We start from the raw sequence: 14341 nt of genomic DNA on the forward strand, positions 1-14341 counted from the left end.
TCCCGGCCACCGCAGCCTCGACCTGCTGGGCTCCGGCGATCCTTCTGCCTCAGCCTTCCGAGTAGCCAGAATTACAGCCGTGCGCTGCCACGCCCAGCTAATTTTTTTTTATTTATTGTAGAGATGAGGTCTCACCAAGTTGCCCAGGCGGGTCTTGAACCCGCGGGCTCAGGCAATCTACTCACCTCAGCCTCCCAAGGTGCAGGATTACAGGCTGAGCCACTGAGCCTGGCTGGGTTTCATTTTGAGGTGATGAAAATGTGGTACAATTAGACTGTTGTGATGGTTGCATGACTCTATGAATACACTAAAAAAAAAAAATCACTGAACTATAAAATTTACATGGATGAATTTTATAATATATGAATTGTATCTCAATAAAGCTGCTTTAAATCAGGACAAAATTGGACTCAAAGTGTAAGTACAATGGTTGTTACAGGGCAAGACAGAGGACATTTCCTCTCGAATGGAAATATAATAGAAGGGGACCATGAGAGTGGTAAATGTAAAAATGTGGGGCCTTGTGTTGAAATATCCTTACTCTCTTCACCAGATTTCAGGTGTTTTTAGAAAGCTTTCCTATCAACATCTCATAAGTTTTGCCTTCTCACAGGCCTGCTAAGTGGCTACCTGTTAAGGCCTACCCAGAATGATTCATCGTACTCACCTGGACACAATTCTTTTGTGTCTTTCCTCTTAACCATCCAGGGCGCTTTCTCTTGCTCCAATAAGGAGATCACATTTGGCTTAGTATCAGAAAGCCCTGCTCAAGGAATAAAAGGAACAAGGTTTGGTTGTGGGTGTCAGAATTAAAATCAGTCCATAACGATCAAGAAAGAGGACCAATTATATTAAGGGTCAGAAGAAGGAGTGAAGGTCAAAGGAATAGGGAAGATAAATATGCCCGATGGAACAGTCTATTTCCAACTTCAGAAGAGACAAACCATTTTTTGGTGAGTAAAAATCATTAATTCAGCTAATTACTTGAAAGCACGTATAAAAAACTCAAAACAAAGAACATACGGATTCCATAAGGTCAATTCTGAATTTTGGGGTGACAGGGTAGAAAAACTTACCCAGTGAGATCAGGTTGTTGTAATTTTCCAACATAACATCTCGGTATAAATCCTTCTGAGTAGAAAGCAAACATTCCCACTCCTTTTGAGAGAAGTAGATGACCACATCTTTGAACTTCAAGCCCTGAAACCACAAATAAATATACTATTTGTGAAATTACTAGATAAAATATTTAGGACAGTATAAAAGAAAAGGAAAAAGCAATTCAGTAGAGAAGTTTAACTGGGAAAAAACGTTGTGCTAGACCCTTCAATGGGGTTGGGTCAGTGTAGAAACAAGGGTGATCAGTGTCAATGCCCACATAGTTCCTGAACATGGTTACTGCTGCAGATGTTCTCTCTGGGCACTTTCATTATACACTCAGGTCTGGGAATAAACAAAATCAAGATATGTGGTATTTCCCAATTAAATGAAACTGTGCATGCAAATACATAACACACCCCATGTTCAGCACACAACACTTCTCATTGCCTCCTTCTCATTCTCTCATTCAAGAAATTAAATCCTAATCACTTTTCCATGTTACCACAAATTTTAAAATACATTTCATTTTTACTGGCTGCATGATACCTCATCTTATGTATTCAATGTTCTTATTTTGCACACTAGGTTGAAAAAGTTCCCTAAGGTTCTTTTGCAGTTATGAGACATAATTTTTCAACGGCTGGCTAAATTGTTCCTCTTACCACAAAGTGTCCCTAACTATACTTTCCTTGTTCCTGAGCTACCAGAACTGATGAATAAAGATCCAGACCAACAATGTGACTCAAGGTGTGCACACAGTACACAAGTCCAAATGGGCCCACTTATTAGCATCCATTTGGCAAAGACTCCTTGGGAACATTCCATATCTCCAGAGAGCTAGAGATATTGGTAGATACTGACACAGCAACAAAACAATATACATTCCCTTTTTATCGCATTGGAAAACCCAAGTTTGCAACATGCGATTATTCCACTTAACCACTTGCTTCCACTTCATAAATTAAGAGGGGAAGTCTAAAAATTTCCAGCAAGGGTCAGTTTTCCTATTCCATCAGTACTCTTGGCAGAAGGATACCCACTTAAGAAATGCTAAGTGGTTTGCTGATGAATACTTAAACACTTTTTGGAGAAGAGAGGGAAATTTTAGGGACAGCAGCCAAAACAGTATTATTGACTAGAATAGGAAGAACGGGAGTAAGTTCCCAGAGAGAGTTGGGGAAGCAGGAAGTTTCAGGAAAAATAAATCTGCTGTCAAATCTTCCAAAACAAAAATAATGCATTCAGAAACACCAAGCAGCATAGTGGTTACCAGAGGTGAGTGAGTTGGACAACAGGCACTAAGTTATAATTAGATAAGAGGAATAAATTCTGGTGTTCTGCACAGTAAGGGTGACCATGGTTAACAGTAAAATATTGTGTATTACAAAATAGCTAGAGGGAGAGAGGCTTTGAATGTTCTAACAAAAAAATGATAAATGTATGAGGTAATGAATACACTAACTACCCTGACTGAATCATTATACAACATAGATGTGTATTTGAAAGGACAAAAGACCAAATGGATTCAATTTAGCCAAAGAGCAGTCATTTTAACACTGCCTGATTCTGTCATGCTTTTTTTTTTTAGCAGTTTACTTTAATTTACCTTCTAATCATTAGCCAAGGACCGAACTGGTTTTCCAAAGGTAGCTATTGATAATCTTACAACTGCCCCCAAGCCTGTTTTGCACTGGTTACTTTTCTATTTCAAGTATTTATCTTTCAGTCATAAGGAACCAGGATGACCTAATCTATTGTGATCAGCCCTTTGTGATCTACATGACACCAACAGACCCTGTCATCATGGTAACAGTTGTGTGACTAACCCATCCATCCGCCTGTCACCCATCACCATAGAGTCAGTACCTGTGCTCACCTGCACCTTCATGATGACTTAAAACAGACCACTACCTAATCCCCTTAATGACCGGCCTCCATCAGAGGAAAGGCTTAGAAAGCATTCAACTTCAAGCAGTGGAGACCATGCTTCTCTTTAAGTTCTGGCCTCCTCCCCAGTCTGGGGAGGTGGATCTCCTCTGTCTTTCTCTCTCTAGCCTACTTTCTAAATAACTTTATTTCCCAATCTAATTGATGAGCAATTCTTTGCATCTTACCCATAGCACTGGCTTAGCACACTGACCCACTGACTAACCATTTCCCCAGACCTAATAGTGTTGAAAAATCACACTGTATCCATAAATATGTACAATTACAATGTGTCAACTAAAAAAAAAAAAAAAGAAAGAAATTAAAAAAGAATGTATCCAATGAAGGAGATGAGAAATACAAACTTATGTAGATAATGGCTTTTATGACTGTAATCCTGGCTTTTTCCTAGAGAAGCCTGAGAAAGCAAAAGGAAGAAAAAGTAGCCTCGAGTCACCAGACGGACCTCGGAGTCCCCAAAGGAGTGAGTGAATTCCTCCACCCCCCAGCCCTCCCATTCCTGCTTTTGGCATCCCAACACACACACACACACACACACACACACACAATGTTTCTCTCTGAGAGATGTGAGAAAAAATGAGCAAACCTTTGACTTCCTTGAGCCCTAAGAAGTCCAATTTTAGCAGAATAGATTAAAAAAAAACAACTTGCCTACTGTGAGGAGCTGCTCTGATCTGCCCTGGATAGACTCTTTTTCTACCCCTTGGAAGACACCTAGACCCTCAGCCACTGAGGCATCCCAAAGACCTACAAGAACTCTTAGGCCCAGGAATACAGGATGATACTGGGCAGGTCCAGTTCGAGAGACAGGTGTCTACAACCTACTGGCCTCCCGTAAGCCCGCTAAACTCCATTCATCAGCCACTTCCTGGGCACTGTTCCCACAATCCAGAACTGAGGCTGTCAGTACCAAAACCATGGTTCCCAGAGTCCTTGTGGCCAATACATCCTGGTTCTAAACTGAGATCTCTCGTGGTTTTCTTGCCTGATATTCTCTTTATCTCCTCTAATTTTACTGTCGATAATGCAGTGCTCACTGAAGTGTATTTTGCTCAGGGAATGTCTGCTGAGCCAGATGATAGTAAGCTTTCACATTCATGATCTTAAGGATCAGGGAGAGAGGCGACCAAACCAACAGCTGGCCACAATGTCAGTCTTATAGGCTCCACACTACAAAGACTTGGGACCTTTAGGACCACGTCCTGAGAATAGGGAAAACTGCCTGACTTGAACATTGGCAGCTGATGGAAGGAAAACATTCTTCCCCAAGGAACTGTAAATACAAGCTAGACCTCACACAGGTCTGCAGCTTATATTCACAATACTAAGGTGGACTTAAAAAAGTTGCCATCTCTGTGTTTACTTTAAGGTAGTTCTGACTTTCCAGTGCTTCTGATAGAAGCAAACAGAGATCTGCCCTAGATCAACAACCTTTAATTAGGCCTCAGAAATTCATGGGTAGAATTCCAAGGAAAATGACTTATGCATCAAAATAAAACAGCACAACATTGCAAATGCACTAAATATCACTAACCATACACTTTAAAATAGTTAAATGGATGCTATGTGAATTTTGCCAGAATAAAAAAATTAAATTAAAAAAACAAAAATGAAACACACAAAGTGGTGTTGAGAGGACAGTAATAGACTTAGGTTAAGAGCATGCTATTGAGAGACCCAAGAAACCAAGCAACTTAAAAAGCCATACTTGCTGTAAAAGTAGTGTTTAGTTCACTATATTTCATATATCCCTACCTCATGTTTACTATATATTTTGTGTATTCCTACCTCATGTTCATTATACTTTATGAAATCTTAGTACTTTAAATCCTACCTCAGACCCCGTAGAATTAGGCATATGTCAGATGCCGGGTAGTGACTGATTGTGTAGTTATAATGGCTTAAGTAGTGTTTGTATTTAGAACTCTTGGGTTAAGCATCGTCAGTCCCAATTGCCATGCTGACTTCTGCTTTTACAACGGGATGTAAATGTTAAAGTGATAAGCTCCTTTCAGACATTCCTTTGCTATCGCAGTAGACTCTGAGGCGCTAGCTGCTCTCTAGGTGGGCTTTATGTTGATTTAAATCACTGGCCTCCATGCCAGTGTTAATTTACACGCAGTGGCTATGTAAACTTGAAGGAATCAAAGACCTTTACAAAAACCGCCTTGCTATAAGACATTTGTGATATTTTATAAATTCCCAGAACTAGTACTATATGAATTTCTACCCCACATTCACTGTATGTGTTTGCAGCATTCATATTTAAAACTTTGTTAAGTTTGGCTTTTGTTGTCCCATAATGACCATGTTATGTTATGTAAATATTAAGCAAACAAGCTTCCCTAAGCATTCCTCGGGGTGAGTCAGCAAACTTAATGGCTAATGTAACCTCCAGGTTGCTCAGGTTACTTTATACGCAGTGAATCTAACTTATCTGACATTCCACTCTGCCCGTTAAGTGGGTTTCTGTCAATCACGGGCAGTCAGGTTACAGCCCACGAAAGGTACCTACCAATACCAAGTGTTCCAGTACCCATTAGGAGAAATTATCCAATCATGTAAAATCAAGTTTAAAGTTCTTTCCCCTCCCTCTGTAATTGTGCATAAAAACTGCTTGCCATACTGGATCAACGCTCTGGTTCATGAAGCCTCTACCAGCTTCATGCGTGAGCCCAGACTCGAGCCTGAATAAAGACCCTCATGTGTTTGCAGCGGAGCTGGCTCTTTGTGGTCTCTCTCTCTCTCTCTCTCTCTGATTAGAGTTCTGGGTTCAACAGTGTAATTACGTTATGAGCAGTCAGGAAAATCAGACATGCAATTGTTTCAACTTTTCATTTATATTTGAAAACGTCCATGATAAAATATTGGAGAGAGGAGAAATCACACCTACAAAAGATTCATGTATTACATAGATAAAGCCAAAGAACATACAACAGGCATACTGCAGGTTTTTAAAAAGGAGGTAATAAAAAATAAAACTTCACAAAAATGAGGTAGATTTTAAAAAAGAAATCAAAACTTGTAGAACAAAAAACATATCTATACAATGGTTAGAATATCTCTGAAGAGAAAAAATACTGGGCTAAAAGATATAAAGAGATTATGCAAAATGCAATAAAAAAAGACAAATGAGAGAAAGAACAGAAGTTAAGAAGATAAAGTGAGATGCCTGAACAGATATATAACTGGAGTTCTAGAAGGAAAAAGGGAAAATAATTGAGAAAAAGGCAGTATTTGAATGCATAATGGCTAAGAAATTTTCAAAATTGGGAAATGCATTGTTCAGATTCAGGAAACACGATGAGGCTCAAACAGAATAAATAAAATTAAATCCATGCCTAGGCAATCATACCAACATTTCAGAGCACTAAGGACAAAGAGAATACATTAAAGCAATTTGAGATTAAAGATAGATTACAAAAAAAAAGTCTGATGGAGAAATGACTATTAGTGACAAAAATGTAAACCAGGAGATAGCAAAATATTTCAGTGTGCTGAGTAAATTTTCTCTCACAAATGAGGGCAAAAACCAAAACCAGAAACAAATTCACTAAGCTATTTACTTTCAGATCAAGAAAAGTGATCCCAAATGGAGGGCTTGAGATGTAAGAAAAAAATGGTGAACAAAGAAAATAGCGCATAATATACTAGTAAGTGAGCTTGTTAAAAACAAAGTGCAAAGTTGTCAAAAACCAAAGCTCAGCTATACAATGCATACAAGAGACACATCCAAAACATAAATATTCAGAAAGACAAAAGTAAGTTAGAAAAGAATAACTTGTGTGCATACCTAATAAATAATAAATCTATGTTACATATACATACACATATGCATAAATAAATTACCAACCATTCACCATAGCCTGGACCTCCTAGTCTAGACATAACACTTTTTTTTTTTTTGGGTTGGAGTCTCTGTTGTCCAGACTAGAGTGCAGTGGCATGAACATGCCTCACTGCAGCCTCCACAGCCTGGGTTCACGTGATTCTTCTGTTTCAGCCTCCTACAGGTGTGGACCACCACACTTGGCTTAAAAAAAAATTTTTTTTAACCAACAAGGATGCCTGAACGATGCATATTTGTATACCTAACCCTTAACTGTACCCCACAATTTTAAAATAAAAAATATGTTTAAAAAAAATTTTGGGGAGGGAGGGGCAAAAACAAAATTTTTTTTGTAGAGACAAGGTCTTGCTATATTGTCTAGGGTGGTCTTGAATTCCTAGGTTCAAGCAATTCTCCCACCTTGAGCTCCCCAAATGCTGGGATTACAGGTGTGCGCCACTGTACCCAGCCAATGAAAGCAGTTTTAAAACAACAGTTACAATACAGTGTGATAAGGATTATAACAGATGAAGCAATTGGGACTGCAGTCACTCAAAGTCACCAGGCATAACCAGGAGACTGGTGCAGACTTCATAGATGCTGGTTCTTGTGCTGAGTCCAGTAAAACCCAGAGAAAGGCTTTGTGAGGGATAAGTGCCCTTCTTGTGTTTCATGTGCAATAAAGGCAAGAGATAGCACTGTACATTCTGGGAACTGATAGTAGTTTAACATGACCAGAGTAGAGTAACAGAGGAAACAGAGACAAGGCCGAAAAGAAGGATCAGATAATGAGACACAGTCTTGTTCTCACAGGTGAAAAGACTTAACTGAGAGGTTTTTAAGAAGAATGAGTTGGCTCCAATTAAAAGAAGACTCTTGCTACAGGAAATGAGGAAACAGTGACTTACTTGGCTTGTGTGATATGTGGAAAGATTCATGTAACATGCAGAAGATTAATTGGGCCTTCAAAAAGGAATGGAATTCCAACAAGCAGGAAACAGACTGAACAGCATTCCAAGTAGAGTGAACAGGAGAAGTTGGGGGTAAGAAGGGAGACTAATTGCATCCTGTGTGTCTGAGGAGAAGAAAGTTTACTGGGGTAACTGATGGGGAGTTCTAGGAGAGAAGTACTGCACAGAGAAGTAATGTTTGAGAACTCCAAAGGGATCAGGACAGAAATGTTTTGAATTACAGTTATCTCTGTCAGGACTAGACACATCATCCTTACCACTTTAATACTAGGCTTGCTCCTCTATATTCTAGCAAACACCACTGTGTTTGCTAGTAAACACAGTGCTTTTTAGTAAATATGCAATGAATGTGAAAGAGTTTTAGCTTTACCCTGAAAGTAAAGGGGATTTACTGAACAAAACAAAGGAAGTGACATGATTGGACTATTTAATTGGCAAGGAGTAAAAGTAGAGGCAATTAAGTGGTTAGTGCACTATCTACTCCCACAAGGTTTGTCCTTACACAAGACAATGAAGCGAGGCCAGAGGGCAAAAGCTCACAGAGCAGGAAAGGAAAAGAAGCCATGAGACTGGGCACTTCACTAGATGTTGGAGAGACCAGGAGGTAGAAGCTGGGGAACCGTTTGCCAGTGTAAACGTTTGCCAGTGTAAGTGTACATTCAGGTGACTTTCCATTATCAACACAGTTCCCAAACTTTCTAAGACCACATTTTTCAGAGAAAGCTATGAGGAAGCCCATGGTCACCGAGCTAGTAGATGGCAGAAATGGGATAAGTTTCTACTCTTTGTTACAATGTATAACGTCCCATTTACAGGGACAAAAATGGCAATCAATACTTTGAGGAAAGGAGAAAAGTGAAGGAAAAATGGGCAGTTAAGGATTGAAGGGGAAGAGGGAGGACCTGAAGCTCTCGACCCACCAAAGTATGCAGGGAATGGATGGGAAGGGTATGGTCCACTTCTGACAATCTTAGGAAGGTTCTGGCTTAATGGGGATGGGAAGACAACAAATTCTCACAGAATTCTGAAGAAAAGTCAGAAACAAAGAAAGAGATTAACTTAGAACAGAAAAAATATTTCTTTAGTCTTTATAGTGAAAGGAATCCTTGAGAGCTGATTGCCAGAATTAATGAAGGAAATGCCACACCCAAACACATCCAGAAAACAACCCTGAATTTCACATTTTACAAACACAATGCCATTCTTTAAAATTGATTACTCCAAAGTCACTAGAAAAAAAAAATAAACACTCCAAATTAGGAATTTTATAGCTAGCATTATCTGGTCAGATAATTGATTTATGTGAATGCATTTTTGAAAACTAAGTGAGTCTAAAAACATGCACAAAATACACTGAAAAAATATTTCTAAAATAACTTATAAATGACAAAGAGGAAATATGCTTAATGTATAAACTGTTGAAAATAGACCAAAAAATATAGCATTCTTTGATGTGTGGGCAAAGAAAGTCAGTGGACAATTTAGAAATCTCAACTCTCCCATTTTAAACTGTGTAACTTTGGGGCAAGTGACTTGATTTAATCAAATCTATCTCTCCATTTGTCAATGTAAACTATTATCCTATTTCATTGAATCTGAGATGTCAGTGATTATAAAGCCACTAATACTTTATATACCGAGAAAGAAAAAAAAAATGCCATCAATAAAACTATAACTTGCCAGCAACTGGTAAAGCCCATGCTGGTTTCAGACAGGTTGAAATGTGGGGAAAAAGTGTATCACAGATTTAATGAAATATAGTTATATTTGTTTCATAGTGTTGTTATATGGATTAAACAAGATCACATATGTAAAGAACTTCCAACTATATATAAGTAGCTCAAGGCGCATGCTCAATGAGTTAGTCACTTCCATTAGGTGTATGAACTCACTATGAAAACAAAATCGCACACCCACATATATGAGCAGACAAAATAATTTGAAAATATTAATAGTGACTATCTGGATGGTAGGACCACTGGGACTTTCACTTTCTTAATAACTTTCTCAAGTTTTGAAATATTTGCAAGAATCCTATATCACTCTATTTACTAGAAAGAGGGCATTCCGGTTATTTCCGTCTTGGGGAATATCTGGAGATGAAGTGGGCAGGCAGCCATTCCTGGCTGGAAGAAATTGCAAGTGATCCTAGAGGTACAACAAAGAAATTCGTAGGAAAGAAGGACCTTACTCTTTCTTCAACTTGCTTGCCAAATCACAAAGGCATGTCACTGTCAAGACTGTTCCGAAAATGATCAAAATCCAGGGAAAGGGAAATTCTCCATCAGATGAGACAAAGTGTTTAAGTGATAGCACTGGAGCTGCTTTAGGAAAACTGCTCCATAAATGCAGTTTCCTTCTCTCTTCCTCTTTCTCCAAATCTCTAATGTAAATCTTTTGGCTAAATTACTGAAATACGATAGTGTCCTCAAAATCAAGAAGAAAGAAATGGCAAAACTTACCTCCACTGTGACTTTAGATGCACAACAGTTCTCTCCTCTTCTGGATTCTTAGAGAAAGAAACAGATGGAAAAGGGTTAAGAAATCATAGGACAACAGTCCCTTCCTGAAACCAAGAGGAGACCAATTCAGAACAAACCCCTGCCCCCCCCAGGCACTATGAGGGAGGTCAAAGAAGTCTGTAACCCAAAGGTGTCTAATCTTTTGGTTTCCCTGGGCCGCATCGAGTGACCTTTTAGCTTCCCAGGGTAGCATCAAGTAAAGAGGAATTGTCTTGTGCCACACATAAATTATATAATTAGTATATATACATAATAAGACTTAAAAAATATTTTTTATTATAAACTTTAGAAAAATGAGAACAATATGCAACTAGTGGGGAATTTGACCTTGTTTTTGTAAAATCAATCTATCAATGTCTGGTTCCATGGAAGTGGTCACAGTTCTTAGTTCTCAAGGTGCTCATCAAAAATGTTTGTTTGAATTTTGCTCTCCATGTGCTTCATAATTTAAAAGTCACTCACAAATGTGCTGCCAAAAAGCGATGTCATGAATGAGGCGTGATTATGAACTTAAAAAATGGAACTACGCATGGGGTCATGAAGAAAATAAATGCTAAATAACATGCTAAAAGATTTTGTGGGGCTGCATTACTAGCTGTGCTGGGCTGCCTGCAGTCTGCAGCAACAGGTTAAACATGCCTGCTATAACCCCACCACCCACTTTCAGACAACCCTGGGGGCCCAGACAGGAGTCTTGGGAGAGCCTCTCAGACCTTAACCTCCTTCCTTCATAAGAATCTGACTTGGTGAACTCTCAGGCCCAGCATTTTACACCGAGCCCCAAAGTCGGTGGCTCCAAGACACAGCCTAAGTGGACCCATCTGTCAGGGTGTCACATTCTTGGCCTTCAGGCTGGGGCACCTCTCTAGGCCCAGATCCCCTGGAGCTACAGGGTGAAAGAACAGAGAAGTGGAAATAGTACGGGTTGCCCAGTTCCCAACTCTAGAACCACCTCCAACCCCCACACACACCCAGAGATGGGCCCGGGGGGAGACCATTCGCTCTGCGTGGCTGCGGCAGTGTCGCTTAGGGCAGGGCTGGAAGGCACAATGGGAGCCACAAAGGCATCGACGACGCAGCCACATTGGGCTTACACGCACACGCACACGCACGCACGCACGCACGCACGCACGCACGCACGGCCCCTCGGAGCCCCCTTCAGAGCGGGCACCCAGCACGGCCCCGCGGGTGCACACGCTGCCCAGCGGCAGCCTCTGACGCCAAGCGCACAATCCGTCCAGGCAAAAGGCCACACCGCTGCGATGCCCTCGGTCGCCAGCTCCGGCGCCAGCCTCGAACCGCGACTCCACGCAAGCGCGGGACACGCCCTCTTCCGGGCGGCCTCGAAACGCCCCTCCACGCCGAGCGCGCGGCGGCGGCACCGCACGGCCCTCCCGATCGCCCGGCCCCGACGTCGCCCGGAGCCGCCTGTTCTCCAAACCGCAGAGCGACCGCAGCCGCGCGCCGGGGCGCCTCGCTGGCCACGTCTTCGGCGCCGCGCTTTCCGGTGTGATCGAGTCCGTCACAAACCCGTTCGCTAGGCTGCCCCGAACGGCCCGCCTCTGCGTTCGAACTCCTGCCAGCTCGCCACGGGCCGCTAGTGGACAGGACGCGGGGGCCTCTGGCAGCGCAGCCCGGAGGCGGGGTCCGGAGGGCTCCTCCCGGGCCCGAATCGGCCCTACCATCTTTCCGCCCACGGATTAAAAGAAGCCCAGGCCAGACCGCCCGGCCACGCCTGAGCATCCTTCCGGGACCTGGGCGAACCCACGGGCCAAGGCCGCAAAAGATGGCCGGTGAGCGGAAGAAAAAGGTTGGGGGTCGTGGAGGCGACTGAGAAATGCAGCCTCCAAACCCGGGAAGGGGCGGGCCCGCCGGGGCTTCCAGAGTCCTTGAAGTGAACCTGGCTGCGGCAGTACTCGCCCCTGACTTGTGGGGGAGTGTGAGGGTAGGAGGAGGGAGAGGGTGGTGTTGTTGCTGTGGTGTGCCCGTGTGCCCAGAGGCCTCTAAGAACTATAGTTAAAAGCCGGGGAGCAGACAAGGTTTGCTCCACAAGAAAGTGTAGGATCCGGAGAGGCTGACTTCCTGCCACGCCACGAATTAGGAGTCTTCCCTGACCTGGGCAGTTCAGCCCTTGGAGGCACAATTCCAACCAGGCCTGGCGCCCAAGTTTGGGCTGGGAAAATGCATTCCCCAGTCCAGGAAGCTGCTGGGAAGTGCATTCTGCAGTCTGGAGCAAGGCGATGTGCAGCCACTCCTCCAGACTTGGAAGCACCACTCACGCCAGGCCACTCTGCCTTGATAGAGGCTGGGCCTACCCTGGAGGCCTCTGGGAAATGACCTGGCCTAGCGAGTAGGGGATGTGGCAGAAGGGGGGTGGGGGGGTGGATGGCAGTGGAAAGGGCTGAAGGCGGTTGAAGAGGAACAGGGTCCAGAGTGGAAATAATGGAATACCAACGTAGTGAGATGCAACGTCATTATTTTAGGATTAAGTTGCAGAAGGATATTTAATGACAGAAATATATTAGAGACATACTTTAGGTGGGAAAAACATTACTAAATTCCATATGCCATGTCATACTGTTTTTAAAATTTTTATAAACCAACACAGAAAGAAAGGCACTGGGCAATAATATCTGTACATTTAATAACACTAACAATTGTTAACAGTAGTTAATTTCCTGAATGTGCAATTGTGAGTGACTATTTTAAGATATATTCTCTTATATTTTGGCCATTACAATTTCCTTCTTGTGAAAATTACTTATTATATTTTATTAAATATAAAGTGAATACATATTTCTAGTTCAAAAACTAGAAAACCAAATAGTGGGCTAAATTTTTAAAATTCACAATTTAGTTCTATAGGATAAATGAAGCACAAGAATGATAAACCATAGCAAAATAAAAACATAAACATTAGAAAATGAGAAAGGTTAAGCCATAGACAGAGTTTGAAATAATTTTGAGGCTATTAGGTGCAACTCTATAACCATGGCAGAGGAAACTGTAGATTTTCTAGAAAAGTTTAAATTATTAATTTCTACCAAGAAGTAGAAGTAGAACCTGGACAGAATAATAACCACAGTCAAATATTTTATTTTGAGATATTTAAAAATAGGTATAATTTAAAAAGTACCATATCCGGATGGTTACAGCTGAGTTCTAGTTAATATTTTAACTAATAATGATTATTGATTATTCAATTTATTTATATCCAATTTATTTATGGTCTCTAATGAATTTTTGTCTAACTAGCATAAAACCCAAAAGGAAAGTATTAATCAATTTCATTTGTGGTTTTAGATGCAAAAATTCTAAATAAAAAGCTGATTTCAATAGTGCATAAAATTTATATGTTATACTGAAGGATTTCCTAATGTTAGAAGAACTTTATGAAATCTAATGACAAAGTGCACTGCATAAACAAAGGAGAAAAAAGAAATTCATATATCAAATGATGCCAATAAGATGTTGTGGTATACAGAACAGTGCTCCGTCCCCCAGGATGTCCTAATCCCCAGAACCTGTGAATATATCTTACATGGCAAAAGAGACTTTGCAGATGTGCTTCAATTAAGGATCTTCTGAGATGGGAAGATTACCCTGGATTATCTGAGAAGGCCCAATAAAGATCCTTATAAGAGGAAGGCAAGGAGGTCAGAGTCAGAGAGATGTGACGACAGTAGCAGAGGTTGGGGTTGAAGAAGGGGCCATGAGCAAAGGAATGCAAGTGGCTTTTAGAAACTGGAGAGAGCTAGGCTCAGTGGCTCAGCCTGTAATCCTATGCTTTGGGAGGCTGAGGTGAGTGGATTGCCTGAGCCCGCGGGTTCGAGACCTGCCTGGGCAACTTGGCAAGATCTCATCTTTACAATAAATCAAAAAATCAGCTGGGCATGGTAGCGCATGCCTGTAATTCTGGCTACTCGGAAGGCTGAGGCGGAAGGATTGCTGGAGCCCTGCAGGTTGAGGCT

The 14341-nt window shown here is 41.5% G+C and overlaps 2 protein-coding genes across 2 annotated transcripts in view; one reads left to right on the plus strand and one right to left on the minus strand.

Annotated features, from left to right (window-relative positions):
• LOC103272599 (zinc finger protein 829) overlaps nucleotides 1–14341 on the plus strand; it is a 310263-nt gene that overhangs the window by 181324 nt on the left and 114598 nt on the right. The window lies entirely within an intron of this gene.
• The window catches only part of ZNF568 (zinc finger protein 568), a 102538-nt gene that overhangs the window by 9409 nt on the left and 78788 nt on the right, over nucleotides 1–14341 (minus strand). The window contains exons 7-9 of the mRNA XM_021718587.1: nucleotides 10311–10357; nucleotides 1077–1200; nucleotides 668–763 (exon numbers count right to left, since the gene is read on the minus strand). Of these exons, the coding sequence (XP_021574262.1) occupies nucleotides 668–763; nucleotides 1077–1200; nucleotides 10311–10357 (267 nt within the window). The remainder of the gene's footprint in view (nucleotides 1–667; nucleotides 764–1076; nucleotides 1201–10310; nucleotides 10358–14341) is intronic.

The sequence above is a fragment of the Carlito syrichta genome, unplaced genomic scaffold (genome assembly GCF_000164805.1).
Source record: "Carlito syrichta isolate Samal-C Ts95f unplaced genomic scaffold, Tarsius_syrichta-2.0.1 Scaffold312887, whole genome shotgun sequence".
NCBI lineage: Eukaryota > Metazoa > Chordata > Mammalia > Primates > Tarsiidae > Carlito > Carlito syrichta.